This window comes from Trichoderma camerunense (assembly GCF_050948025.1).
Source record: "Trichoderma camerunense strain CBS 138272 chromosome Unknown V8C40scaffold_25, whole genome shotgun sequence".
In the NCBI taxonomy this organism is placed as follows: domain Eukaryota; kingdom Fungi; phylum Ascomycota; class Sordariomycetes; order Hypocreales; family Hypocreaceae; genus Trichoderma; species Trichoderma camerunense.
In genome coordinates this window covers 414,077-440,959 of record NW_028145345.1, presented here as the reverse complement: position 1 = coordinate 440,959, position 26,883 = coordinate 414,077, and the positions used below count along the sequence as shown (strand labels likewise).

The window sequence follows — 26,883 nt, the reverse complement described above, 5'->3', positions numbered from 1 at the left end:
TAACTGTAAACTTTTAAATTACCCTTGCCACGGTACCGGTTAAATGTGCCGAAATCTCGGCTTTTCCTTTTACTCATACAATGTCATGCTATCCTATGCATCCAAGCTTTTCTTTTGTTACCTCACTCGCTCTTTTAAGCTTTCACCTATCCTGTTCCTGAAAAATATAGACTTTACTGACTGATCTAGACTATGAATCAATGAATCCTCTCAGCTTCGAACTTGCCAGTCTGAGCCAATTGTATGAATATCCTGCTACAGGATGCAAGAGTTAGCTGCATATAACTCTATATATCAAGGTTAATCTTAAAACTATAAAAATAAGTCTACATAAACGCCAACTTTAAAGAAATTACATTATTCCGCGTTATTACATGTCATAAAGCCTATAAAGATGGCTTAAAAGAAATTATTTGAGATGAAGGGCGATTCGAGAACTACCACAGAAGTGGTTGGTCTCATCATCAATGAACCAAGAGACGCCAGATCTCAGACATACTGCCGGAAAATTATACGTATGCTTGTAGAGACGGTCCGGATAAAATCAAGAGGAGGCAATTCTTTATAATGCGACTTACCATATCATATAGAGACAGAAAAGCAAAGGGAAGCCCTAATGATAACTCATGAATGCTGGTGGTTCTGCATGGAGCATACAAAGCAATAGAGAAAAGCTTTGACCCATAATCTAAATATCAAGGGTTTTGAATATGATCCCCAGAGCTTTACAGTCCTAAAGCAAGTTACCTTAGCTCTCGCATTGTATGGGTTTACTTTCATGCCGTTATACCGAACTCCAACGATTCAAACGATTCCGTATGGCTTAAGCTAACAAGTTTCCAAGTGGCTGCCCCCGCCAATAACTGCGATACTCTTCATGGAATGCTGAGGATGATAAGAGGCCATGAGGCAAATTTTGAGAGGTGATTCGGCGTTTTGCGGAGAATGAAAGGCCATCTGTAATAGAGCTCATATTTGATGTCCATCAGCTATTGACGGGTTTAATTTCTCACGTATTCAGTAGACTGCAGAGAATTCAATCATTAGATTGAAGTACTTAGAATGCTCAGAGTTCGACGCCCTGATCTTTCGCTTATGGTCGGATCAAAGTCTTATTAGTCCACATTGAGGCTTGTATCACGGATACCTTTTTTCTTTTTCATATCTCCTGCGCTCAGGCGCTGATGCAGTGGTTGGCGGCTTGTAAGGCCGCTGATAGGCTGCGGCCAGCCTTGATTGGGTTGCAATGCAGATTTGCAGCAGCTGATCAATATTTCGCTCTTCCTGCACACTGTCAACGTATCTTTACTCGACTAATCGCTTCTGACATCGAACCGACCGAATTTACTGTTCTATAGCACTCCATCTCCGCTACAAGATATTTACACACGATGGAGGGACTTGGGGCAGCGGTCGCGCTTACGACGAAAATTGTTTCTCTCTGCGCCGAGTACTCTTCCGCTGTTAAGAATGCTAGTCACGACATCCAGCGCCTTCGGGAGCGTGTCGGAAGCCTGGAGACAACGCTGAAAGATGTATCGGAACTTCTCAAAGGCCCCCACGGGAGCCGACTTAGGACGTCGCAAAAACTACAAGATGCCCTCAATAGCTCCCGCTCACTCCTGGGCTCGATTGCTACAACACTCGAGAACAAGTTAAATGGAGGTCGAAGGCAGAGAACAATGAGGGCTATTGGGCTGCGAGCCCTAAAATGGCCCTTCGAAAGCAAGGAGCTGGAGAATAACATCGCAGCTCTTGAGCAGTACCAGAGTACCATGGCAGTCGCTATACAAATCGATCAAACGTACATCAAACTTTCTCCATCTCATCTCTACAATGCTAACGTTACACTAGAGCCGAAGTCCTCACTATTAACCACAAGATCGATTTGTCCAAGTTGCCGATCGCAAAGGGTGCCGCTTACAACTCTCAAGCCAACGAATATGATCCCCGGTGCCATCCTAGAACTCGGCTCAACGTCCTCGCTGAAATATATAATTGGTTCGAGGACCCGCACGGAAAGTGCATATACTGGCTGTGTGGTATGGCTGGCACTGGCAAATCAACAATTTCTCGCACGGTAGCAGAATATCTTGCAGAAAAAAAGGTCCCTTGTGCAAGCTTCTTCTTCAAGAAGGGCGAAGGCGACCGAGGCGGAGCTACTCTGTTTTTCACTACGATTGCAGCTCAGCTTGTTCAACAACTGCCCTGCATAGTCCCGCACGTGAGGGCTGCAATTGAGGCGGACATGAACATCTCTGATAAGACCAAGAATGAACAGTTTGAGAAACTTATCCTAGAGCCGCTTGACAAGTGCGAGGGCCAACAATCTACTGTAGTATCTATAGTGATTGATGCCCTTGATGAGTGCGATCTGGAAGACGACGCAAGAAGTATGGTCCATCTTATGGCTAGAGCTATGGAGGTGACATCTGTTCGCCTGCGTTTCTTCATTACCAGCCGGCCCGAACTCCCAATACGTCTCGGCTTTAAAGGCATCGGCAACTCCTACAAGGAACTGGCTCTTCACGACATCCCTGAGCCTGATATTAAAAAGGACATTGCCATATATTTGGAGGATGAGTTGACGGCCATTGTGCAGCGCTATAACTTGTCTGTTGAAACAAGACGACAGATACCACCGCAATGGCCAGGCAGTCAAAACATCGAGAAGCTTGTTGATATGGCCATCCCTTTGTTCATCTATGCTGCGACTGCTTGCAGATTTCTCAAGGATCGTAGACTTGGTGGCCCAAAGGAGCAATTGGAACGATTTTTCGACTCCGATCTAAACCCGAGATCTAAACTTGGTGCGACATATCTCCCTGTCTTGGATCAGCTAATAAGAGGTCTCGAAGGTGGCGAAAAAGAAGCTGTCATAACGAGATTCAAGGACATTGTCGGCATTATCGTGCTTCTCGCTAGCCCGCTCTCAGCGTCTTCTCTCGCGAGTCTTTTGGTAATTGATATTGAGAATATCGACAATCAACTGGATATGCTTCACTCGGTGTTAAATATACCTTCAAGTCCAGATGCCCCGATACGACTCTTCCACCTCTCTTTCCGGGACTTCCTCGTCAATAAGGAAAACCGCGCCACTAACCCTTTCTGGGTAGATGAGCAGGGAGCCCATAAAGAGATCATGGTATGCTGCCTGAAGCTGCTTTCTGCAAATTATCTTCGAAACGATATCTGCGACCTACGGAGACCAGCAACACTTCGGTCAGAAATTGAACAAGAGAAGATAGATGCTCACTTTCCATCTGAGATGCAATACGCGTGCCTCTACTGGGTCCACCACCTAAAGGAGAGCGGAAGAACAATCCGTGATCATGATCAAGTCCATCACTTCCTTATCGACCACCTGCTACACTGGATCGAGGCCCTAAGTCTTCTTGGCCGTATCTCAGAGAGTATTGGTATGTTCGACAGCCTACTAGGCATGATTGATGTAGGTGTAAGCCGTACCGTTTCCTAAGTGGCTAAAATCGAAACGCTAATACTACAAGTAGTCAGAAGACAGTGTTGAGATATCAGCCATGATCCGTGATGCTAAACGACTTATCCTTATTAATCGCTCGTCCATTAATGAAACACCACTCCAGATCTACTCTTCAGCTCTTTTATTCGCACCAGAGAAGAGTGTGATTCGGAATATATTTAGAGATCAGTTTCCTTCCTGGATATCTCTGCTACCTCAAGTTGAGAACGACTGGGATGCCTGCTTAGCGACACTTGAGGGCCATACCGAAAAAGCAAGAACAGTCAGTTTCTCTCCCGATGGCCGGCATCTGGCGTCGTCATCAGCCGATGGTACAGTTAAGCTCTGGGATACAGCAACTGGTCGCTGCACGGCAACGTTTGTGAGTAACGCCGGGTACAATGGAACAGTCTGCTTTTCACCAGATAGTCGACAGCTGGAGTCACCATTGAATAATCAAATCAAGCTCTGGAATTCAATTACAGGCTGTTGCATAACAACGTTTGAGGGTCATAATGCCGCCGTAACAGACATTAGCTTTGCGTCGGATGGCCGACAGCTGGCATCAGCATCTGAAGATCATACCGTCAAGCTCTGGGATACAGAAACAGGCGATTGTATAAGAACATTTGAGGGCCACGATGAAGAGGTGGAAATAGTCAGCTTTGCGCCAGATAACCGGCAGCTAGCATCAGTGTCAAACGAGCTAGGTGTTGAGTATACAGGTATTTATATCGGCCTAATTAAGCTCTGGAATACAGAATTAGGCAGTTGTACAGCTACACTTACTGGCCACAATGACAGAATAAATGCAATCGCCTTTACGCCAGACAGTCGGCGGCTAGCTTCAGCATCAGAAGATTCTACAGTTAAGCTCTGGGATACAGCAATAGGCTCTTATATAATAACACTTAAGGGTCATAAAAAATGGGTTGAGGCAATTAGCTTTACGCCAGACGGCCGACAGCTAGCTTCCGCATCAGCAGATGCTACAGTTAAGCTCTGGGACATGAATACAGCAGCAATAGGCAGTTGTATAGCAACATTTACTGGCCATAACCACTGGGTAATTGCAATCGCCTTTACGCCCGATGGCCAGCAGCTGGCTTCAGCTTCAGCAGATAAGACAGTTAAGCTATGGGATACGGCCACAGGCCGCTGCATAACAACATTTACAGGCCATCAATACTCAGTTACGGCTATAAGCTTGACGCCAGACGGCCGGCAGCTAGCTTCAGCATCAGAAGATCATACAGTCAAGCTCTGGGATATTACAATAAGTCACAGTCTATCGACAACTGATAGCCACAACGAGACGATAACAGATCTTAGTTTCACAGCAGATGGCCGGCAGCTGGCTTCAGCTTCACAAGATCAAACAGTTAGGCTCTGGGATGCAGCCACAGGTCGCTGCATAACAACATTTAAAGGTCATGAAACATCCGTTCATGCAATCAGCTTCGCACCAGATGGCCGGCACCTAGCTTCATTATCAGTCAGTGGGACACTTAGGCTCTGGGATATAACAACAGGCCACTGTTCAACAACGCTTCAAAACGACGATGACATATTATCAATCACTTTTGCGCCAAATAACCAGCAGCTAGCATCCGTGTCACGTGATCGCGACGCTGTGAGATATCCGAGTGGAAATACAATTAAGCTCTGGGATATCTCAACAGGCTGCTGCACCGCAATACTCGAACGCAATGATAATCATTCATCGTTGATTGCCTTTTCGCCAAATAGCCAAGTGCTAGTATCAACATCGACGGGTAATACAACCAAATTCTGGGATTTATTGACCGGCAGCCACACAGCAACACTTCCCGGTGATGGTGGCGAGGAGGTATGCGCAGTCACTTTTTCACCAAATGGCCAACTGCTAGTTTTAACATCTGCGGATGACACAATTAAGATCTGGGATACAGCAACATATAATTGTATTAAGACACTCAAAGGCCATAGTTCCCAGGTAACCGCGACCGTCTTTGCGCCCAACGGCCAACTAGTGTCAGCTTCGCATGATGATACAATCAAATGCTGGGATATAACAACAGGCAGCTGCACGGCAACGCTTCAGGGTTATGGCAGCTCTGTAAAAGCAATCAACTTTGCGCCGGACGGAAAAATTGCTTGTGATCTTGGAGGGAAAATATTGTGGAGCGCTGGCGAGCACTCATGGGGAAATTATCCATCGCTACGGTCGCCAACGTGGAAGTCGCCTATCCAGGGACCTTCTTCTGCGTCACCAATCGCCATCCGTCGGGATATTGGAATTTATAATCAAACATGGGTTACTTGGGATTCACACAAGATATTATGGCTACCACCAGCATATCGGCCTAGAATGTCAGCTGTAAGAGCATCAACACTTGCCATTGGGTGCGACTCGGGACGCGTCGTCTTCATACGTTTCTCAGATATGGATAAACTATTTAAGATTCAGAGATAAATACTGTCTTTAGCTGGATGGCAGTAATAAAAATATTATTCATTCACCTCTTTGTCTTCATCGCTCTTCTATATCCCAGAATCTCGAAATGCAGTGGGCTATCTATCTATCTATGACTGTTTACACTCAGTAAAAGCTACGTTACTTTTAATGATCTCTTTGCAATTATAAATTAATTAATAGCTCATACATTCTCACTTAGCGGCATGCGCTACTAGTTATCGATCTCGAACCGGTTTGCGAGTTATGTTATTGCTTTCGCATTCGATCTACTGCTGGTTTCACACACAGCTGAACTAGCGACATTGGAGGCTTAGTGTCGCGACACAGCAGCAGCTACCGACTCTGCGTCATTTTCCGTCTGCAGCTCTGCTGCAGTAGAGTAGCCTCATTTTTCCGGCATTTCAGCTCTTGGTGATACCGGCTGCGCATCTAATTCATGAATCATGTTCGTTTGCGCATCAAGCTCGGGCTTAGGTATACAATCGGAATGCAGCTGAGCTGGATCAAAATTATCAGGCTTGGAGTGTCTATACCGCCGCCGCCACAAATAGAATAAAACGCCAAATACGATGGCGAGTCCGACGATGGAGCCGACAACAGGACCTGCTATCCAGGCGTGGCTTGGTGGTGTAGCTGCAAGATTATATATATCAGATATAAATGCGAACACACCAGGGGATTTCCACAAATAGTGTATACCTGAAACAGATGGGCTCGAAGCCGCATTCTGGGGAACCAGAGATGTCGGAATTGCCAAAGTAGAAGTCCTACTAGGTGTTGTAGCTCTTGACGTCTTTTTGCTTGTTGTAATTGTTCTTGATGATGATGAAGTGTTAGTTGCCGCCTTGTTTGTCGGTAGAAGATACACAATTGTCGTTATTTGGCCATTGGTTGACGTATACATCAACGTTGAATACGCAAGTAGATGGCAGAACTCAAGGTATGGAATCAAAGGTGAGATACTCGATATGCCACCCCTGGGATTGGGGCCCGAACCCTTGATGCAAGCGCTGCAAGAGTCAACGGCCTCAATGAAGGCAGAATTGGGAGCGCATAGCTGACTCTTCAATCCTTCAACAGTAGCAATTGCCAAAGCAGCGGCTAATGATAGTATATTAGCTCTGAAACCGGTGGAATCTCCAGTGCAGTCGATTAATAAATACTTCACGACGTACTGCACCTAGGGAGGCAACCAGAGGGCACAGAGCCGCCATTATCTTGCCGCGCAAAGAGGTCTTTGGACCAAACCATTGATATTGTATAACAATAGTTCTTTTTTTTTTTCACCTTCTTTTAGAGTGATTAATTCCCGAAGACTTTGAAGAGAAGGAAAGAAGAAAGATTCTGGTTGGGTATTGTGGCTTTGGAGCGTAGCCTTGTCGCATAGCCTTTGGGGCCAAGTCTAATACTACAATGTTACATGGTGCCAGCAAGAAATTATTGAAACCCCCGCTTCGAAGCGGGAGAGATCCTTCATGGCAAAGAGCACGTGGACCAGATGGCGTGACCAAAGCTGCATGCTTCAGAAGAGGAAGGTGTGTGTTTAGCCTTTGCTCGAGGAAACTGGGCACGAAGGAGGACTTTCTTGATAAAACTTGGCCTTCCTTTACTATAGTGTTTGAATGAAGAATTGTCAGCATATCTCAAAAGTGCATTGTTCCATATATAAGGTATACATACATACAACAAGCAAAGCATAAAACGAAATGTGCAGCTCTGAACTTCAGCCAACCAGTAAAAGCCGCATGGCTTCCAGCATTAATACACGATTGGGCATCAAGTAGATCTAGAGTAACTGCCTCTACATACTTGTCAGAATCAACACTCTTACTACCACACACCACATAGGGCATCGACAACAAAATGGAACAACCAACTGTCTCTCCTGAAGAGGCTGCAAATATCCAGTTTACAAATAATCAGTTTCGTGATGGGACCAGGATACACCAGGGACACAACAATGCCACACACAATCTCCATCTGACCCACCGACCGGCCCGAGCCGCCATTCGTCTCATCCCGTATCCACGCAACGAGGATCTCATCCATCGTTCTGATCTCGTGGATAAGCTCAATACACCCTTGCCATACCCATCAGCGATATCTCACAGTGTTGCGTTCGAGGGTCTGGGCGGCTCTGGGTAAGTACAAATTTTCGCATTGCAAAAAAAGATCAAGAGAAGAGCTAGCTGGCTTAGAAAAACATAAATCGCGTTCAACTATATACCGGCGGTGCACCGATGTAACTTATTCCATCTTATAGGTGTACGCTGATACCAAGGCAATATTTTCACATGATTGTCAAACAATAGCGCAAAAGCTTTAGATTAACAACAACAGCCTAAGCGAGAGAGCTTTTCTCGAGGCTGTGCGCGAGGCCTAAAGGACGCAATGTGCCTAATAACATGTTTAGAATATAGTTTATTTCGATTACTTATATTAGATAAAAGGGCTGAAAACGTATATAATATTGTGTATATCATCGCATGCGTTACTAACAAAAATATTGCAGAAGAAATAATAACAACCGCGCCCAAACACCTCAACAACTGTCTAAGAGATGATATAAATGCATCAGAATCTGAGACTATTAAGATTATCACACGATTGAAAGAGTTCTCTTTTATTGGTGTATGTAAAGTAGATAGCGTTGGAAGGAATTATGAAATGTATAAACTTGTACAAGAGGCTATACGACACAGCCTAAATATGGGGAAGTCAAGCACAATCAACGAAAAGAATATCATTCTCGGACATGGCTCTGGGAAAGAGACCAAGATCCCATTATGCCGACACACCCAGAGTATCGAATTAATGGGCATGAGCAACGATGAGCACATTGACGGCGAAAAATATTTCTCGAGTATAGCTCCTCAAGCTACAGCAGACCGTTTCCCTAATTCACAACGAGATACCTGGAAACAATGCGGGAAATTCTTAGCCATGTGTACTGCAAATTGAAGAGTGGGCAAATGTGAACAAGAAGCAGACCGAGACGGCGCAGCTACTTGAAAAGCAGCTGAGTTTCTTTATCACCGTGGGCAGTGGAGAGCAAAAGAGCGTTTGGAATAAAGAATACTAGAATTCAGGAAAGAAAGGCTAGGAGATCATCTTCCAGATACAATCTCAGCCATGGAAACCCTTTTATAACATGGTTTAGACAGGCTTCTATGGCGGGCTAGAGCCTATTTTCATCCAGATATATGAAGCTTATGAAGGAGATGCTGAGGATCCAAATAAATTCCGAGCTAAGGAATGGCTTGTAGCGTTATACCATGCACAAGGCCGGAATATCGAGGCAGAACGTCTTAAAGTTTAAGTGCCGCCGATGAGAGATGTTTGGAGACAATGACCCGAATATAATTCTGGCCATGCACAACCTTGCTTGGAGTTGGCATAGGTTAAGCCGCAATGAAGATGGAGTTGCGTTGGTGCAGCAGGCTGTAGAGTATAGTCGCTCTAGTTAGGACCAGACTATCCCCTAACCGTGAATGCTGCTGAGTATCTTCAACACTTTAAATCTTGCCCGAGGGACTGGGAAACGAACAATCACTAATGGCTTTAGCTATTCTCTTGTTGAGGGGGTAGAGACGACGTTGGATGGAAACGGGTAAATTTGGGCTCAAAGCACTGCGTACCACAGCCACGAGTAGTCTCAAGCTGTTCGGATTTCGTTCAAGAGATCCAGGGGAATTACTACACGTATTAAACTATTATTTAAAGAGCACGCCGGTGTCACGGCGAGATGATATCATTTTACTTTTAAGAAACACGTTTATGAGCTAATGAAGCATGAACTATCTACTTCTATTGAGGAACACATTGACCTTTTACATGTCTTTTTCGCCTTGAAATATAACAATGATTTTCTATGACTCGACACGCGTCAGGCAAATTCTGCTGGAATAATAGTATATCCTCATTATTTTCTATAACTTTACAAACATATCAGCTGTACTAGGGGCCTTGTATCGGGAAAACTAAGATTTAAGTTATACTATATAACTTTAACAGAACTATATTAAACAAAGAAGATATCTATCTTTATCACACGAGATCCGAGATAAATACTATCTTTATAATATACCCTAGTTAAACAACAGTAACTAAGCTACTATTTGATTACCTTTTTCGTCTCCCTTCTCTATGGATTCTAGAATCTTAATAGAGAGTGCGTTGTTTCTTTATATATGACTGTTTATACTGAGTGAAAGCTGTATTGCTTTGGAGAATTTTATGTTGAGTTTGATATCAGCCTGGCTTATGCAAATTAATATTTGGAAAGAAATGATATAGGCCATAGAGAAATTTGCGTATTTGTTGAGAGTAGTATTACGCGCTGTTGCGGGACGCCTCTTCTACTGCTAAGATGATACGATATTGTTTCGTCATCTGATGATCAAATTTAGTTATACGAAGATAAAATAATTAAACAATAATGCGTGCGGAGGAGGCAAATCACAATGCTTCAACCTCAGATATCACAGATGCCTCGTACGACAGTCCATCCGTTTGCTACCCTGCGCTACACATAGACAACGTAGTGGATAGTCCACATCTTCTAGCTTGCTAATCATCTACAAATTAATCCCCCTATTCATCTATTTTAACATCTCGTATTCAATCGGAATCTCTCCTTCTCAGCCAATCGGCCCAATGTTGCTTCTTAAGCGGACATCCTATCAACCCGAAAACACGAGATACTCGACAACACCATCCGCATCTTCACGGGATATTCGCCACAAGTGCCGGGGGTTTTAATATAACCTTCGGATATTCTGCATGATAATCCGTCAAATCGACCAGTCATCCCTTAGATATCCGCGCCCAGCCACACGTTCCTGACAGGGAAAGCCGTGTTTATGCGCCATTGTGCCAAGAGAATACGATACTAAGGGGTTACATGCATCCTTCACCAAGTGCAGAATGGAAAGTAAAAGCGATGGTCTAGATAAACTCCTTAATAAATGATTGATATGGATAATGGAACCGTCGCATTGAAACAGCCTAGTCGGCCCAACTCATACGGCCGCAGCTACGTTATTGGATGTTCTTTTCCCTTTGCATGAAGATGGTTCATGTGGCGTGTTGCGTGCAACTGCTATCTATATTGGCACACAGCGGCATCTTGCTTCGGCTGTCATGTAAGATGTAGATTCATTCGTGAACTAGATGAACTAGTAGATAGGCAGTTGTGGAAATACTATATGCGAAATACTATGCAGATAGTAGTGAGGTTCTAAACAAACTTGTCCCTGGATACTATATCACATCCCCACCACTTTATTTATTGACTCAAAACCACAATTTAACCTACTTCGGAGCAAAACCTAAATCCCGGCATTCGTAATAGTAACTTTCCTCTCCTATAAGCTCGGTGAATGGCATCATTGCAGCCGATCGGAACGCAACCCCGGAATCCCGCCCCGATCTGGCAGGTCAATACACGCTCCCACGATACGTAGCGTCGCTTTCTTGGCCCTCTGATAATGCGCGTTGTTTTAAGCGACCCATAGGAATCCTGGCTCCGGAAAGGAGTGGAAAATTCATGCGCCGCTTTGTTAAGCTTAACACGTATAGTTACCGTCAAATGCTAAACTTGCCCCCCGCTGCTCAAAGGCAATTCGACAGAATATGCCCGATGGCTGAGGGGTCGCGAATCGCCTAGGCCCGAGAAAGAAGTTGCTTTATAGATGCCGCAGATTAAAGCCGCTGATGATTTTTTGCTTTACTCATCTGGGGGACTATAGAGTGACTAAAAAGATGTGATTCCAGGTTATAGGCAGCTGACCAACTTCTGTTGCCCAAATCCATTGCGTGGGATATAGTTACATCGCCCACAACTTGGTCAACGCCAGGAGTTTCTCAGTTCGTATAGGATCGTCGATAAGAGCATTTGGCCCTTTGATACCACTCATTGGGCAATCTCTTGGGTGATATTTCGCCTTCGCTGCCGCTCTTTGTTTGCTCCCCGAATCAGCCGAATCTGGCCGTGGATCATGCTCGTTGCGTGCCATTGAACATGGACTTTTGTTCACCCTAAGGGCCTTGGCGATGTGGAATTCCCATAGTTGCAAAAGTTCTCAACAAAACTCTTGGTGTTGAACAGAATGGATTCACAACACCTTCCTTTTTTCCTCGTCGCCTTTGCGTGAATTAGTCGCCAAGGCTCACGATGCTGTAAATCTCGACTGAGAGAAGTGATCACATTCTACTTCGAGTGTAACATCCGGATTTTGTATACTGATAAGGAACTCCGAAGGAAACATCTTGCGAGATGGTCGAGATTTTCGAGATATTGTCGTCCAAACTCGTGAGCATAAAAGGGCCCTATGGCTCCTCATTATTCCAATAGATGAGCCAGCAGGTTGCTTCACAAGGTCCATCATTCGGTCCTCGATCTGGTGCCTCTCCAGCTTGTTTAACTCTCTGATTGCCTCTCTACTGTCACCATGAAGTCTGCTATCCTTCTTGGCCTCACTGGCCTTGCTGCCAATGTGCACGCTCATCCCGCCCCGAAGCTGGAGACCGCCTCTGGCTTGGCCAAGCGCGGCATTGATATCAGCAAGTACAGCCTGCCCAGCTTGTCTGACTACACTCCTTCGACACACGTCGAGGAGGAGGCGTCTATCCAGGCTGAGGGTTTCAAGCGTGACTACGTCGCCACTGCTACCCGAGCTGTCAAGCGAGCTGCCCCCAACGCGGAATTCCGTGTCGTTCCCGACCACTACATCGACGTTGACGGCATTGGCCACGTCCACTTCAAGCAGACAGCCCACGGCATTGACATTGACAATGCTGACTTCAAGGTCAACGTAAGTGAGACGAATAAGAACCCCCTCCCCCGGTCCAACTGGATAAAAGCTTACTTATCAATGTCTTGCTTCAGATTGGCCGAAATGGCAGAGTCTTCTCTCACGGAAACAGCTTCTTCTCTGGCAAGATTCCCGCAGAGAGCCCCCTGACCAAGCGTGACTTCTCCGACCCCACGAACGCTCTCAAGGGTGCTGTCGACATCTTGGGTCTCCCCATCCAGGCCGAAGGCGCCACCGCCGAGGCCCAGGAGGGAACTGAAAAGTACACTCTCAAGGGCACTTCTGGTGCTGTCAGCGACCCCGAGGCCCGCCTCGTCTACATTGCCAAGGAGGACGGAACTCTGTCCCTGACCTGGCGAGTCGAGACCGATGTCGTCGACAACTGGCTGCTCACCTACATCGACGCTGCCACCAACAAGGAGGTCCACGGTGTCGTCGACTACGTCAGCGACTTTGCCACCGTCGAGGTGTTCCCCTGGGGCCTCAACGACCCCACGGAGGGCGACCGCAAGACCTTCACTGACCCATGGAGAATCGATGCCTCCCCCTTCACCTGGTTCGGCGACGGAACCACCAACTACACCACCACGCGCGGTAACAACGCCATTGCCCAGGTCAACCCCAACGGAGGCAATGACTACCTCAACAACTACCGCCCAACCAGCGCAACCCGGGCCTTTGAGTACCCCTTCTCGCTGACCCAGACCAACCCCACGGACTACCGGGATGCCTCCATCACCCAACTGTTTTACACTGCCAACAAGTACCACGACTTGCTGTACGTCCTCGGCTTCAACGAGGTTGCCGGCAACTTCCAGGCCAACAACAATGGCAAGGGTGGTTTGGGCAATGACTTTGTCATCCTGAACGCCCAGGACGGCTCTGGCACCAACAACGCCAACTTTGCCACTCCCGCCGATGGCAGCAATGGCCGCATGAGGATGTACATCTGGACTGTGTCCACCCCACGACGTGACGGCTCTCTCGAGGAGGGCATCGTCATCCACGAATACACCCACGGATGTAAGTTGTGATAGCCTTTCTCCCTCCCCTCCCTCCCTCCCTCCCCTCTCTCCGTCTCCCCTTGCTAACTCAGATACCATCAGTGTCCACCCGTCTCACCGGTGGCCCTGCCAACTCCGGCTGCCTGTCCGGCGTCGAGGCCGGCGGCATGGGCGAGGGCTGGGGCGACTTCTACGCCACGGCCATCCGCCTCAAGGCCGGCGACACCCGCGCCACCGACTACCCCATGGGCGCCTGGGCCGACAACAACCCCAAGGGCATCCGCCAGTACCCCTACTCCACCAGCCTGACCACCAACCCGCTCACCTACAAGTCCGTCAACTCCCAGAACGAGGTCCACTCCTCGGGAACCACCTGGGCCTCCATCCTCTACGAGGTCCTCTGGAACCTCATCGACAAGCACGGCAAGAATGACGCCGACTTCCCGACCTTTGACTCCCAGGGCGTGCCCACCGACGGCAAGTTCCTCGCACTCAAGCTCGTCCTCAATGGTCTCGCCCTCCAGCCCTGCACGCCAACTTTCGTCTCTGCCCGTGATGCCATCCTCGATGCCGACCGCTCCTTGACTGGTGGTGACAACTTGTGCGAGCTGTGGACTGCCTTTGCCAAGCGTGGTCTCGGATCCGGAGCCAGGTACTCTGCTTCCGCCCGAACTGAGAGCTTCACCATCCCCTCTGGTGTCTGCTAAATATCCTTCTTTGTGAGAAATCAACTTTTGGATGAGAGATGTTTTTGAAGCGTGGATGTGAAAAGTCAAATTCTGCTGAAGGAGGGAAACAATAGAGGCTGGTCTCTCGAATCATGTAAGCAGACAGGTAACCTGTTACCATATCAAATAAGTAAAATGAAGTGAAAGAAAAAAAAAAGTCTCCCTGTGCCGCTGTTTTGGTGATGTCAAAATATTCCAAGATGCAGTCTAAATGTTCTGTATTTATGTATGCAACTTCTAACAACAAGAAATATGAAAAGAAAATCACTTCGCCTCAGTTTTCCCTGTGGCAGGCGTTGCACTTCCTCCTGCTGCCACGGCTGCTACCGCCGTCTTCTTCTTCTTCAGCTTATTAATGAAGCCTAATACTTTATCCTTGAGGGCTCCGGATGGGGCCTCGTTTGCGCCGACCATGCGCCTGACGAGGATGTTGTACAAGCCGCCAAAGGCAAGCGCAATGGTTGTTGAGGTAAAGATGATGACGTTGTAAGGCATGCTGAAATCAGGAGTGGGGAGGTAGAGAAGCAAGCTCGTGGTGCGGATGTTCATGGCCTTGGGCTCCAGTGTGGTGATGACAGCGGCTGCAACGTCAAAGCCACGGTTTGCGTCTGGGGGATACTCGGTGTATCGCAAAATGGACTTTTCAAAATCATAGGTGAGGAAGACGGTGCAGTGAGGAGGAATGCTAACGAGGAGCTCGAGTTGTGTGCCGCGAGCGCGGTCAAGGGCCGGGCGGTAGTAGATCTGCTTGACGATTTCGGTGGTTGTGTTGGTGTTGGGTGACGATCCAGAGATGCGGGCAGAAAGGGTATGCAGATAGACGCGCATGAACCAGGGGAGAGATTCCATGTAGACAAACTCCACCGTATCGTCGCCTGGATTCGTGAGAATGGCTTGCACGCCACCATGTTCCTGTCCATGGCCGGTGAAACTTCGCTCGGCGTACAGCACAGGCGTTTCCGGCTTGACAATTCCAAGAGAGGCAGCTTCTCCATCAGCAGGGACCTCGGGCTTAGTCAAGATGAGAGTGAATTCTTTCTCTTGTTCGATATGGTAGCATCGTAGAGAGTCGTTGTTGGGGTACTTGATTTCATGGGCGCCTTCTGAGGAAAAGATGTCGCGAGTTGATGGGATGTGAACACAGACCGGGGGTGTTTCGGAGTCTGTCAAGGGGCATGTGCCTTTCATTGTTCGCCCAAAGATTTGGGATAGCGTCCACTCTTGGCCGCGAAGATGGTCCACGGGGAAGCAAGCATCGTCTGGTTTATGGTAGGGCTTTGAAGTATCGCAGATTAGATCACGGCCAGGGGGGGGTCTTGGGATGGGGTTGTCTAGATCGTGTTAGTTAGCCCCGAGCATCATCAAGAAAGTAGAATCCGTACCATGAGGTCGCTTGGATCGATCAACGTCCAAGACCATGTCGACCGTCTGTTCAAGCTGGAGAACGCATTCCCCCTCCGAGGGGCAGATGGGCCGTACGTCAATGGCCATGCTCTGAAACGATGCATCAAACAGTTTGTGTCCATCCAGCAAGCTCGCAATTCCGGCCTTGCCCTTGCATGGCAGCATCTTCAAGAACGGTGTTAGGTTCTCCGTGCAAACCACTTCATGAGGCAGCACTCCATGTAGCAGCCTCGTATTGTCCAGCGTCGTGTTAGGATGGTCGCCCTCGGGCTGGAACGACACAACCGGTCGAATGGTCCTGGTCCCGTCAATGAAGTTGAGACTGGCGCAGAACAATCCAGACAGCGCATTGGTCAGCGTCAACCACTTCTCGTCCGCCTCTTGGTCCGTCTCAGCATCTAGCCACGCCCATAATTCCACTCCAGTGCCGCCCTCTTTCGTCCCGTCCCAGGGCCGAGTTCCCCAGCTCTCTGCATCCCATCGCCCCAGCGTGAATCTCAGGTGAAGCTCTCGTGTGCCCGCATACTGCAGGATCTGGCCTAGAGACCGAGGGAATAGTCGAAAGTTCTGCGCCTCAAAGTCGGCAATTGAGGTGTTGGCTCGAAAGTTGAAGCTCGCGAGGAGTGCCGACAGAGGCAGCGGCCGGAGATTCAGCTGCTCGTGGTACTCGGTCGCGGATACCAGGACGCTGGGGATGATTAGTGGTAGGAATGACAAAAGGCTACGCATCGTGAAAGGAGGAAAAAGAAAAGAGAGTGAAGAGAAAAGGAGGGGATACTCGAGTCGCAGGCGCGATTCGGGCGAGATTTACATCTCTTGAAGTTTGGACTTGATATTGCCAGATTGGAGCTGGGCCGTTCCCTTGCGACTCGGTACGTACTGTTTGGGACAGGTGCAGCCACACTGGCCAAGCACATGCGCCACATCATGGTGGGAGAAATCTAGGGCACTTTGGCGGCAAAATCCCCGATTCCCTCCACTAGTTCAGCACCCTTCCAGCGTCTCCACAGGCGGCAACATGCTGTGAGCTGCAAGTATCCCAGCTCCGAGCTAGTGGCTGAAGAAACCACCAGCCACAGTTCAATCCGTCATCTCGAATCTAAAAAAGTACACCATACAAACGCTCATCAACTCGACTCTCACCAACAATCCAGCATCCCAGAACCCTCCAAGCGCACCACGCCATGGCAGCCGAACAGAGAAAGCTGCTCGAGCAGCTCATGGGCGCGTCATCGTCGTCGCGCGCCGCCCAGCTCTCGCTCAACGACCCCAAAGTCTGCCGATCGTACATCGTCGGCACGTGTCCGCACGACCTCTTCACAAACACCAAGCAGGATATCGGCCAGTGCCCCAAGGTGCATGCCGAGAGCCTCAAGACGGAGTACGAGGGGCTGTCAGACCGAGAAAAGCACAAGTACGGCTTCGAGTACGACTACATGCGCGACCTGCAAAAGTACATTGACGAGTGCAATCGCCGAATCGATGCGGCGCAGAGGCGTCTCGAGAAGACACCGGACGAGATCCGGCAAACCAATGCTCTGGTAAGACAGCCTGTTGCCCAATTAGAATTCTCTTATCAAAGAACTATAGCTGACATCTTTTTTTCTGTAACCAGCTCAAAACCATCTCCGACCTCACAGCGTCCATCAACAGCGGCCTCCTCGAAGTCGAAATCCTCGGCTCCCTAGGCGAAGTCTCCCGCGCCCAGGACGAGCTCTTCCGCGTGCGCCAAGCCGGCCAGCAAAAAGCCGAGCGCGAAAAGGAACTCAAGGCCCTGTCCGACACGTCGGGCCCGTCCGGCCACCAGAAGCTGCAGGTCTGCGACGTCTGCGGCGCCTACCTCAGCAGGCTCGACAACGACCGCCGGCTGGCCGACCACTTTTACGGCAAGATGCATTTGGGGTATGCGCAGATGCGGAAGACGTACGACGCGTTCCCCAAGGAGATGAAGGGCAGGTCACGGCCCGCCATGGACGATGACGGCCCGGGAGGAGGACCAAGGGGGCCGAGAGGGCCCGGAGGGTATCGGAGGGGAGGAGGAAGAGGTTACCGCGGCGGGTGGTAACGTCTGTCAGCCACCGTGGCATCTTAATATCTTTGCATTGCAGCTCGGCGTCAGGGAACGTAATTGGAACTCTACGGAAGATAATCAGGGTATATTTATGTTTAGGGGTGTTTTACTTATTGGACGAGATAAAAAGACGTATATAGGATTCGGAATACGGAGTGATATACCCCCTTCAAATTCTGCAAGTCGCTCACCATAGTCGCAATCAAAGGGCGTTTTGGACATGATTTTCTCTAAATATATTACGCTTCGAGTAGTAGTAACTAGTAACCAATGTGACTGATAATAATATCCAAGGGACCCCGTGGTAGTCCTTCTCCTGGTACAGACGCTTTTTTTTTTTCCGCAATTCCTTTCCTGTCATATCATCGTATATCCAACTCAATTTCAATATCACAAGGCTAGGCCCTACAACGCTTTCTGACAATTTCCCCAATGAGCGTTGACACATAGCTACCCAAATCAAAACGACCGCCGTTTTCCGCCCATTAACTTCTCACGTTTCTTTGATATCTTGCGTTCATCCTATGACTGAGCTTGATTCAAAGCGTCGAGTTCCTCCATCTCATCGTCCCACTTGCCGCCGCCCAGGACGATAGGCAAAGGTGGGGGAGGGGCTGCCGCCGCCTGTGCCATGGTAGGCTTTGATGCTGCACTGTTGTTCTGTTCCGGTTCTGCCTTGGCCTTGGTGTTGTCTGAAGGCAGTGAAGGGAAGTCGTCTGCAGCAGGGATTTGTTGTTGCTTCGCAGGGCGAGAGTCGCCAACTGGCCCATCATATGAACCACGACCTCGGCCGCGACCTCTACCGTTGCCGTTGGCGCCTCTTCCACGGTCTCCTCGCCCCCGACCACCGCCGCCGCGATAGCGGTCATCCAAGAAGCGATCGACATCCGGTGCCTCGTCATCCCTGGCAAATCGACTCCCACCAAGTCCCCGAGTCTTGGCTCCCCTGATGCCACCGTTTGCGCCGCGGAAGCCCTGTCTGGCTTCTTCGTCAGCCAAAGCCTGCTTGCCTTCGTCCCAACTATTCTCCTTGATGTTCATGGCCTTGAGTTTCCTCTCTCGGTTCTTCGCCCGCTCGTCCTCCAGCTTGCGCCTCTCCTCCTCGCCACGTTTCCTCCTCTCTGCGTCCTCGGCCCTTCTCTTGCGAGCCTCCTCCATCCCTCGCGCGTAAGCCGCTGCGTGCTGCTTCTCATCTTGCTCTGCCATTTCAAATTTGCGTGCTTTTTCTGCCGACAGAAGCTTCATTTTCTCCATCTTTGCAGTGAGTTCGTCTTCGGTGAGCTTCTGTCGTGGGTTGGAGCCAGATTTGGCACGAATCTCTGCGCTCACAGCGGTGTTTTGCGATGGTGACGAGCGTTGAGGCTTCTCTTTGGGGCCGGTGGCTGCATTGGGAGGAGCAGGAGACTGCTCGGGCGCTTCCTCGGGAGCTTGGGTAGGAGCTTCTGTGGCAGCTGGTGCAGGAGCTGGTTTCGGGGCCTGTGTAGGAGCCTGAGCCTTTGCCGGTGCTGGCGATGGCTTTGGAGCAGGCTTGTCGGCAAAACGGGAGGACGAGAGACCTTTGCCTGGCTGAAGCGGTTTCTTGCTTTTCGCCGCAGCGGGAGCGGGTGAGGGCTTTGGTGATGGGGCAGCCTGGCTCTGCCGCGGTGCTGACACTGGCTGCGGAGCAACTGGTTGCGCAGGAGCTGGAGCTTGAACTGGAGCAGCTGGAGCTGGAGCTGGAGCAGGGACTGAAGCCGGTATTGAGGCTGGAATGGGTACGGGTTCGGGTTCAGGCTGATAATGGTGCTCTTCCTGTATCAAAACAGCCTCAGACTCGACCGGCTCGAAGTCGTCGTAGAACAGATCGTCGTCTGTGCGGCCACCGAACTGGTCATCCATAGCGATGATGATTAGGTATGATAATTAGCTAAATGGGAGCAATAAGCAAGTCATAAACGGATAGGATGGAAATCTGCGCCGGTTTTAGCAGTGGTTGAAGACGCGACAGCAGAGACGAGATCAGGGCAACAACATTGCAAGTACATGAAGGCGAAAGAATGCGACAGAAAGCGCTGAAAGCAGCCCCGCCACAGTGTGGGGTGTGGGGCTCAGCTCCCGGCGCATCTGCAGCTGCTTTTTTGGCTGCTAAAATCGAGGAACCATGTGGCGCAAAACAACATGAAAAGAGGCTGGTGCTGGTGGCTTGTTGTCATGGTAAACAAGATGGGAAATGTTAAAGCATAAACAGTTGGGTAGGAGGTATAATAATACCTACTAATTTACTGAATGCGTGAGTCTAGGTATTGTTCGTTGTATGTTTGTGCTTGTATGAGTACACCACGTTCATAGTCTGCCTCCTGCAAATACCTGGGTATGGAAGCATGTCTATGGTGATGAAGAAATGAATGTTATCAAAGGTTCTCCTCTCTCCTAAAGAGGTCATCACGGCCTTGAATACTCTCCATAGAGCCTCAGCATAATGGAATATTAAATATGATATGCAAAGTTATTGTTGAGCCGCAAAACCTTGCATCTTGGCCGACTCTATAACTTGAAGCACCAAACTCTAGGTTATGTTAGATGTGTAGGTTTGTTCCATCAATGTCTTGGACGTGTCTAATTCAATGAACATGCAGTCGATGAAGTTGAACAGATGTAGCTGATCCCAAAGATGAACCATGAAATAGAACTTCGTATGCAAATCATTGTCTCATCAACCCAGCCGTGCCGCAATCATTGAATTCAGCCTCTCCGTCACAGCATCCTTCAGATCTTGTTCAGAGCTCACAAACTTGGCTCCATATCGCCGGCAGACAGCCTCCACATTGCCTCTCTTAGGGTAATCTGGCATGGCGCATACAATGGCCTTTCCGAATCGAATACACATGCCCAGCTCCAACATGCTGATGGGGGCTAGGCTGACTCCGTGAAAGAAGACAACAACGATATCCGCCTTGTCTTGCATCTCGAGCTCCCAGTGTACCTGCTCCACCCAGCGGTTGTCGGAGATGTCTTCTCTCCAGGTGGAATCCCAGTCAGGACGGTAAGGGTTGTATACTGTGATAGAGAGTCCAGATAGGGCGTCTGTGAGAGTTTTTCTCCAGTCTGCTTCGCCTGTATCACTGGTGGTTCCGGCGAGAAAGACGCTGGGAAGAGACTCCAAGTGCGGCGCCGGACGGCCAGGCGCCATAATCACTGTCGCGCTCATCAGTCGATTCTTCCGATAAAGGCTAATTGAGCCGTTATCAGGTTTCGAGATAGTAGAAGAATAGGTAGCTAGCTGATGGGGAAGTAAAAGATGCGGCTGTGCACATGCTCTTCCGGCTTTTGACTCTTTTGAGAGGTGGGGTGGCCATATCACGCATGGGTAATCGAAGCTGTTCCATCGGGCTTCGTATGTACATGTATCGTTTCTGCAGCCTCAACATAGTCATATAGAATTTATGGTGTATCACGAATTGATTTCTCGTATGATAAAGAGAGCGCGGTGTATACGAGTATTTACTAGCACCAGGCACTGTGCGTGTGTTTCGGCTGTTCATTTTCAAGATACCATATTGCCACCACTCTGAACATATTCAAGACATATAGCAGGTTCATCGTATTTCATAACTTTTTAATACTGTAGAATTTTTCTTTTTCCTTCTTTAGAAAAGGGGCAGGATTAGACTCTCTGATAGTCACGGCCGATTTATCACAATAAACGCTATCATTCTTGCGCAGCTATTCAGGTGCATTCATACAAAAGTATATTACCGCCAGATGCCGCGCAAAAGGTTATACATTTCTGATTAGATATGCCTTCCATATAATACGTATGCTTATTCTTTTCTTGCTCTTCCCTTAATACACATATTAGCTCCTGTAGTCTTGGCACACTCCAATCCAACAAGGCAAACGCCAGCCGTAAGCGGTCCTTCAGAAGTGATTCACCAGCTGCTCACAACATACATAACATTTTCTCAATAATTCCGATTTCCTTCTAATTCATCCTCCCTTTTTATCTTTCTCTCTATATTCCCCCAGAAAATCTTTCCCACAACTTGCTTCCACTACCAAGCCCGTCATGAATAGCGAGAGCCCAGTTCTTGAGAAAGAGGCATCGCCTCTCCAGGACAAATCCGATAATCTCACTGGCGCAGATGGATTTAGCAGTCCAGCTTCAGAATCCACTGATTCGAATCTCCAAGATGGATCCGACGATTCGTCGGTACCTATCTGGGTGCTGAGGGCTTTGGCTGCTGGAAGGACTCCGTTGCCCTGTTCTAGACCACCGATCAAGGCACACGGAATGCATATCGCCGACTCTGGCAGAACAATTCGTGAATCATCATATGACTCCCAAGAAACCGAAGTTGAACAACCCCTCGCGCAAGAACAGAAGCAGACCGCGAAAGGCAAAGTACGTCCCCCCACCAGTAACAGTAATCCAAAGACAAAGAAATCTAACGCCCGGCCAAAGAAACAGGACGCACGCGCGTTCGTGACAATAGCACCCACTATTCATCACAGAATTCAGAGAAAGAAGTGGAAGCCAGATGAGATTGAAAGTCTTATTAGAATGAGAGAGGACAAGATGAGCTGGGTGTTGATTGCGGTAAGATGGTCCTATCTCCCCGCAAGGGGCCTTGCTATCAGACATCTAACGAGACTCGGGTGTAGAAGGCATTTTCCAACAGAACCACTGCGAGTGTTCGCCAGACTTTTTTCAAGTACAGAGCCCAGTCTCATGGGATGGAGTCGGGCGAGAATTGAAGATGGATGGAGGCTATCTTCCTTGGACGACTATTGGAAAGGGTGTCGCTCCATGACTGTTGTTCTCTATGTCTTGGAGCTACCAAATTGGCTGGACACCAGTTTGACTGGGCATGAACAGTGTTTTGATGATTGTTGGAATAGTACCGGGAGAAATAATAACACTTCACAATAAAACATATTGCATGTAGGCAGCTTTGCCCTAAACCCAGCCAGCAGCCTTGTCAATCTCAGGAATCTTGAGAAGTGCGTCATATATCCGTATTGTGCCAGTAAGCACGAGGCTCTGAAACCAACCAAGTCCCTCTTGAACCAGACTGTTGTCTTCGTATCGATCAGCCCAAAGCTGGCACAGCCGGCGAACTTGCTCTCCCTCTTCAAAACTCTTTGGGGGCGACTTCGGCGCCCAGACAAAGCCTGCCTTTTCCGTCAGTGTTTGAAGAAGTTCAACACATCTAGGACATGGACCTGGGAGCTCCATATCTACAGCTAAGTATTTATATGACGAATATCGACAGGAAATAAAAGCTGCTATCGTGATGCAAGCAATGGCGTAGGCGCCAGATCTCGCGTGTGAACACGCAAGAAGCAACGCAGCCTCCAAATATGCGTGAAATGGATCGGTAATCCCAAGCCCATACGCAACGAAGAAGCCGTTTTCAGAGTTTCCAGCTGCGATGTCGGTTCTCCAATCAAACAAATCGTGAATTGCAAGAATGACCTGAGGTGCAACAAGGCCGTCTTCGAGAGTATCATTCCCAAGTATATGGCCATTGTATGCCGTCGCCCCGCCACTTGCTGCCCTCCAAGCCATAGCAGACTGCAGTGACACCTCGTTGCTCGACCCGACGGCTTGTAATGCAGTGCCATCGATGAGAACATTGATTGCTCTATCACCAAAGTCGAAAGCAGCTCCAATTGACTGGGCGACCAATCGGAGTCGAACTTCGGTTTCTGTACCAGTGAAGGTCCAATAGTCATCACATACCGATAAATGGCATATGGCTGCATATTTCAATGCCTCCTCGACAGAAAGCCAGGCCGATGCTACCAGAGAGCAGGAAAGAAAGGCACTTTCGTAAGTTCCGACCGCCAAGGGGCTGCTATTGGGATAGTATGCGAGGCTCGGCTTCAACTTGAGGAAGTGCTGGCGAAAGCTCGCCTCCTTATCCACGTGTGACACACTGAGCCTCTTACCAAGATAATGGTCAGATACTAGCTGAGTACACCCCTTAGTAGCCATTGATCTCACTTGTTGGCCAAATCGCTTCATCAGTTCTCGATGAATGATGGAGCATGATCTGGCCCACGTGGCCTTTGAGCGTTGCACAGAGTCTTGAGGCTCTTGTATTACAGCACGGGCGTATGCCACAGCATCCGACCAACTCTGCTTGCGTGTGATTGGGTCATATCCTAGGAGAGTTTCGAGGCCAATTCTCATCTGGTTGATGTAGGTTCGAAGTACTGCATCACTGGGATGACAGTAGTGGTCCGTCTCATTGAATGTGTGATCATAGTTATCTGAGTCGAGCTGATTGAGAAGCTTGTACATCAGGGTTTGTAATTTGTCGTCTACCAGATTAGGTGGCGGCTGGACAAGGCCGTCCCAGTTATGTACGATCGGTGAGGTCTCTTCACATAGGTCCTCGGGATTCTCATTATCATCCGGTATTGAGTCGTATGAAGTCATCTTGTGGTGATCTTCTAGTATCTCTTGCCTCGGAAGTTGCAGTAGATGACCTGAGTGCTTCTCGAGAAATGGTTTCGATGATGAACAACTTTATATAGTTAATATTGTAGTATGTGGAATGCAGGGCAGATTGTGACGGGCTGGCTTCAAATCCTGTCAAGTAATGAAACTCAGCTGCCAAGGTTCTTAAAATACTTTGTGAAAACATTGCCAGGTAAACTACAACGTCTGATTCGTCCCACGCGTATATCATGATGCCTGGCTGAGTGTGCATTGACAATGCCAGCTCCATGTCTACCAGGGACGAGCGGCTATGTGCATATGGTGGCGGCGAATCCTAAGCATCAAGGCAACATGTAATTAAATGTAGGCTAACGGATAGAATCTTAGCGATTTATTGATAGTAACTGAGCATACTAGAACACTACAGCTCATGACGGTTGCCATCGCTCCCTGCATTAATATCTGGACCGTGCTGGCGCTTACGCGCACAGATTTCGGATGTTTTCGAGCACGACATCAATGCCATCTCAACCAGCAGGATTTTCATGTATACTCCCAGGCCCCAAAGTCACTCCCAGCTGGTTGGATCCGGATACCATCAACAGCGAGGCATCCCAGGCCATTGAATCGCGCGGTTGCCGCCTTGAGCACTGCCTGGTAAGCAATAGGTGCTCCTGGGGAAACAGGGCACGCCCATAAGCCAGCCGTACCGTCATTCGATCGCCAGTTGAGAATATGTACGGATTCTCCATTATCAGTTGGAGCTAAATACGGGTGAAAGCCGCCGATTTGGGCGCCTGGGGGACGCAATGATGAGTGAGCCGGAGGGTAGCTGATGGAACCATCCGGAGCGACATAGATGAATTGGCCACCAGGAGCGGCCGACTATGCACACGTAGCATGGAATGCATTAGTATAATACTCTACTCTCGTCTATACAACTTTGAGACTGCTCAATGAGGCGCAGGTGGGTGGACTTACGGCAAGAAACGACATATCATCGTTGACGAGTGTACTATCGCCAGCCGGACACTGGGCAGGATCCTTGAGGTCGCAGCGTGTGCTGGGGCTTTGGGTACCAACAATAAAGGACCTGTCCCGAGCGTTGATGGCTTTGCCATTAAGAACTGCGTACTGGGGCGCATGAAGTGTGAGAGTAAAGTAGCTCTTTGCGGCTACGACGCTTGTAAGGCCCATGAGCTGCGTGAGAAGACCAAAGATGTGCATTTTGTCCACGTTGGTGTGTCTTTTGAATGTGAATTATAATTGAGTTGATGATTTTGAGGCCTTTGAAGCTGCGATACGCTTTTTATGCAGCGCGGACGTTGAGTCTCTTCTCCATAGATGTCATATTCCCCCTTTTCCGATCTCGAAGAAGCCTCGACTATGTTTCGACTTGCAACAATTCTCGCCCACAGTTGCCTCGATGGCATGATTTCTCGACTATTCTTGCTCTAGATGACTGCTCGATGCTGCAACACAAGACATCACTAAGGTTATGGGAAGCTGCTGTGACACGCCTTTAGCAAAACCACTTGGTGGCGGAAAGTTGGAAGGGGAAATAGGACGCGAAAGGGGGCATCTTACCCAAAGTCTAGGTTCCATGTCTATAGAGGCCGTTCCTACACGTGTCTCCATGATGCAAGGCTCATTGTTGTATACAATATTGAAGCCAAAGCAGAGCCAAAATAGTAACCACATAGGTAGCTGAGCATCGACTGATTTGTCCCATCACGAGCGTATGCGCTGGCCGAATTTTTCATACATTCCGTCCATGGATTATGGTGGTGGTCATGGCTCATTCTCTACACAGCTCATATGCGAGAAAAAGCTCTGTTCACGAGACCAACAACATGCCCGTCGCAGTCATAAGGGAGGCCGTTGATCAGCTCTCAGCTCTCGAAATGGCCCCTTGCTCTCAACTAGTGTTTCGTCTTTCCCGTATCTGCCCGGGCAGAAAAGCATCCATGACTACGTGTATACGCGGCCAACAAAGTTAAAAGAACATTCTAACGATCAAGGTTTCAACTGCGTGCATAAGTCTACGGAGATGCAGAGCCAACACGACGGTAAGCAGAAATAGTGTGCTTAGGAGGCGCTCAGATCAGCCGCGAGCAATGGCCATTAACGGACGGCGACGGACGGTCGTGGAGCTCTGTGGCCGTTTATTTATTTAATTTTGATTATTCTTGTGATTATTCTGCTTATTCTTCTGGCCTCTCATGCAAAGATAAATACATGTATACTGCTCACCCCTGATTTTCTATCATCTGTTGTTGTACATCATATATGTATACATCATATAGCAAAAGTACGAACCCCTCCTACATGTTTTGACAGACGACACTCACCAGATGGCGAAACCACGGCCGGCTGCAGCATGTCTTAAATGCGACAACATGGCAGTCAAGGATCAATTTGTGAAGCAGTGTGCTGACAGTCTCTTGCGAAGAATCATTGGTGAGTCGGAGTGAAGCTTGCACGACATTCCAGCC

General features: G+C 48.6%; 11 protein-coding genes across 11 annotated transcripts; 5 read left to right on the top strand and 6 right to left on the bottom strand.

The window, feature by feature from the left end:
• Positions 1–1,391: 1,391 nt before the first annotated feature.
• Positions 1,392–6,277, top strand: V8C40DRAFT_283887 (vegetative incompatibility protein HET-E-1; the record flags this gene model as incomplete). Its single annotated transcript, XM_083222056.1, has 3 exons — positions 1,392–1,804; positions 1,855–3,451; positions 3,513–6,277. The coding sequence occupies 3 exons, from the start codon at positions 1,392–1,394 to the stop codon at positions 5,934–5,936; spliced, it is 4,434 nt and encodes a 1,477-aa protein (XP_083067996.1). The 3' UTR covers positions 5,937–6,277.
• On the bottom strand, positions 5,956–7,441 carry V8C40DRAFT_257734 (EGFR-like transmembrane domain-containing protein). The gene is made up of 3 exons (XM_083218562.1): positions 7,115–7,441; positions 6,639–7,040; positions 5,956–6,572 (listed from the first exon to the last, which is right to left on the bottom strand). Exons 1-3 carry the CDS (start codon positions 7,188–7,190, stop codon positions 6,325–6,327), a joined length of 726 nt encoding a protein of 241 aa, XP_083067995.1. The 5' UTR covers positions 7,191–7,441; the 3' UTR covers positions 5,956–6,324.
• Positions 7,442–7,802: 361 nt separating this feature from the next.
• On the top strand, positions 7,803–8,322 carry V8C40DRAFT_270846 (uncharacterized protein; the record flags this gene model as incomplete). Its single annotated transcript, XM_083220223.1, has 2 exons — positions 7,803–8,080; positions 8,280–8,322. 2 exons carry the CDS (start codon positions 7,803–7,805, stop codon positions 8,320–8,322), a joined length of 321 nt encoding a protein of 106 aa, XP_083067994.1.
• Positions 8,323–12,270: 3,948 nt separating this feature from the next.
• On the top strand, positions 12,271–14,642 carry V8C40DRAFT_257726 (Fungalysin metallopeptidase-domain-containing protein). Its single transcript, XM_083218561.1, has 3 exons — positions 12,271–12,754; positions 12,829–13,777; positions 13,861–14,642. The coding sequence occupies exons 1-3, from the start codon at positions 12,392–12,394 to the stop codon at positions 14,463–14,465; spliced, it is 1,917 nt and encodes a 638-aa protein (XP_083067993.1). The 5' UTR covers positions 12,271–12,391; the 3' UTR covers positions 14,466–14,642.
• On the bottom strand, positions 14,540–16,729 carry V8C40DRAFT_257725 (GPI-anchor transamidase subunit GPI16). Its single transcript, XM_083218560.1, has 2 exons — positions 15,869–16,729; positions 14,540–15,817 (listed from the first exon to the last, which is right to left on the bottom strand). The coding sequence occupies exons 1-2, from the start codon at positions 16,617–16,619 to the stop codon at positions 14,751–14,753; spliced, it is 1,818 nt and encodes a 605-aa protein (XP_083067992.1). The 5' UTR covers positions 16,620–16,729; the 3' UTR covers positions 14,540–14,750.
• Positions 16,730–17,012: 283 nt separating this feature from the next.
• On the top strand, positions 17,013–18,181 carry V8C40DRAFT_257724 (LUC7 domain-containing protein). The gene is made up of 2 exons (XM_083218559.1): positions 17,013–17,431; positions 17,506–18,181. The coding sequence occupies exons 1-2, from the start codon at positions 17,075–17,077 to the stop codon at positions 17,953–17,955; spliced, it is 807 nt and encodes a 268-aa protein (XP_083067991.1). The 5' UTR covers positions 17,013–17,074; the 3' UTR covers positions 17,956–18,181.
• On the bottom strand, positions 18,172–19,972 carry V8C40DRAFT_257723 (uncharacterized protein). The gene has a single exon (XM_083218558.1). The coding sequence runs from the start codon at positions 19,837–19,839 to the stop codon at positions 18,484–18,486; it is 1,356 nt and encodes a 451-aa protein (XP_083067990.1). The 5' UTR covers positions 19,840–19,972; the 3' UTR covers positions 18,172–18,483.
• A 681-nt stretch (positions 19,973–20,653) lies between these two features.
• V8C40DRAFT_278107 (nucleoside 2-deoxyribosyltransferase domain-containing protein) lies at positions 20,654–21,725 on the bottom strand (the record flags this gene model as incomplete). Its single annotated transcript, XM_083221034.1, has 2 exons — positions 20,654–21,317; positions 21,697–21,725. 2 exons carry the CDS (start codon positions 21,723–21,725, stop codon positions 20,654–20,656), a joined length of 693 nt encoding a protein of 230 aa, XP_083067989.1.
• Positions 21,726–22,006: 281 nt separating this feature from the next.
• Positions 22,007–22,695, top strand: V8C40DRAFT_270840 (SANT/Myb-like DNA-binding domain-containing protein; the record flags this gene model as incomplete). Its single annotated transcript, XM_083220222.1, has 3 exons — positions 22,007–22,342; positions 22,403–22,537; positions 22,603–22,695. The coding sequence occupies 3 exons, from the start codon at positions 22,007–22,009 to the stop codon at positions 22,693–22,695; spliced, it is 564 nt and encodes a 187-aa protein (XP_083067988.1).
• A 202-nt stretch (positions 22,696–22,897) lies between these two features.
• Positions 22,898–24,385, bottom strand: V8C40DRAFT_283876 (uncharacterized protein; the record flags this gene model as incomplete). The annotated part of the gene is made up of 1 exon (XM_083222055.1): positions 22,898–24,385. One exon carries the CDS (start codon positions 24,383–24,385, stop codon positions 22,898–22,900), a length of 1,488 nt encoding a protein of 495 aa, XP_083067987.1.
• A 546-nt stretch (positions 24,386–24,931) lies between these two features.
• On the bottom strand, positions 24,932–25,615 carry V8C40DRAFT_283875 (uncharacterized protein; the record flags this gene model as incomplete). Its single annotated transcript, XM_083222054.1, has 2 exons — positions 24,932–25,273; positions 25,370–25,615. 2 exons carry the CDS (start codon positions 25,613–25,615, stop codon positions 24,932–24,934), a joined length of 588 nt encoding a protein of 195 aa, XP_083067986.1.
• Between the last annotated feature and the right edge of the window lie 1,268 nt (positions 25,616–26,883).

Bases quoted from the DNA above. Each gene is read 5' to 3' on its own strand.
- V8C40DRAFT_257725 (XM_083218560.1), bottom strand. From the start codon at position 16,619: ATGCGTAGCCTTTTGTCATTCCTACCACTAATCATCCCCAGCGTCCTG. The intron at 15,818-15,868 runs GTACGGATTCTA...AACACGATCTAG, and splicing joins TCGATCCAAGCGACCTCATG to ACAACCCCATCCCAAGACCC.
- V8C40DRAFT_257734 (XM_083218562.1), bottom strand. From the start codon at position 7,190: ATGGTTTGGTCCAAAGACCTCTTTGCGCGGCAAGATAATGGCGGCTCT. The intron at 7,041-7,114 runs GTACGTCGTGAA...TACTATCATTAG, and splicing joins TGGTTGCCTCCCTAGGTGCA to CCGCTGCTTTGGCAATTGCT. The intron at 6,573-6,638 runs GTATACACTATT...ATAATCTTGCAG, and splicing joins TTCGAGCCCATCTGTTTCAG to CTACACCACCAAGCCACGCC.
- V8C40DRAFT_257723 (XM_083218558.1), bottom strand. From the start codon at position 19,839: ATGGATGACCAGTTCGGTGGCCGCACAGACGACGATCTGTTCTACGAC.
- V8C40DRAFT_257724 (XM_083218559.1), top strand. From the start codon at position 17,075: ATGGCAGCCGAACAGAGAAAGCTGCTCGAGCAGCTCATGGGCGCGTCA. The intron at 17,432-17,505 runs GTAAGACAGCCT...TTCTGTAACCAG, and splicing joins TCCGGCAAACCAATGCTCTG to CTCAAAACCATCTCCGACCT.
- V8C40DRAFT_257726 (XM_083218561.1), top strand. From the start codon at position 12,392: ATGAAGTCTGCTATCCTTCTTGGCCTCACTGGCCTTGCTGCCAATGTG. The intron at 12,755-12,828 runs GTAAGTGAGACG...GTCTTGCTTCAG, and splicing joins ATGCTGACTTCAAGGTCAAC to ATTGGCCGAAATGGCAGAGT. The intron at 13,778-13,860 runs GTAAGTTGTGAT...AGATACCATCAG, and splicing joins CCACGAATACACCCACGGAT to TGTCCACCCGTCTCACCGGT.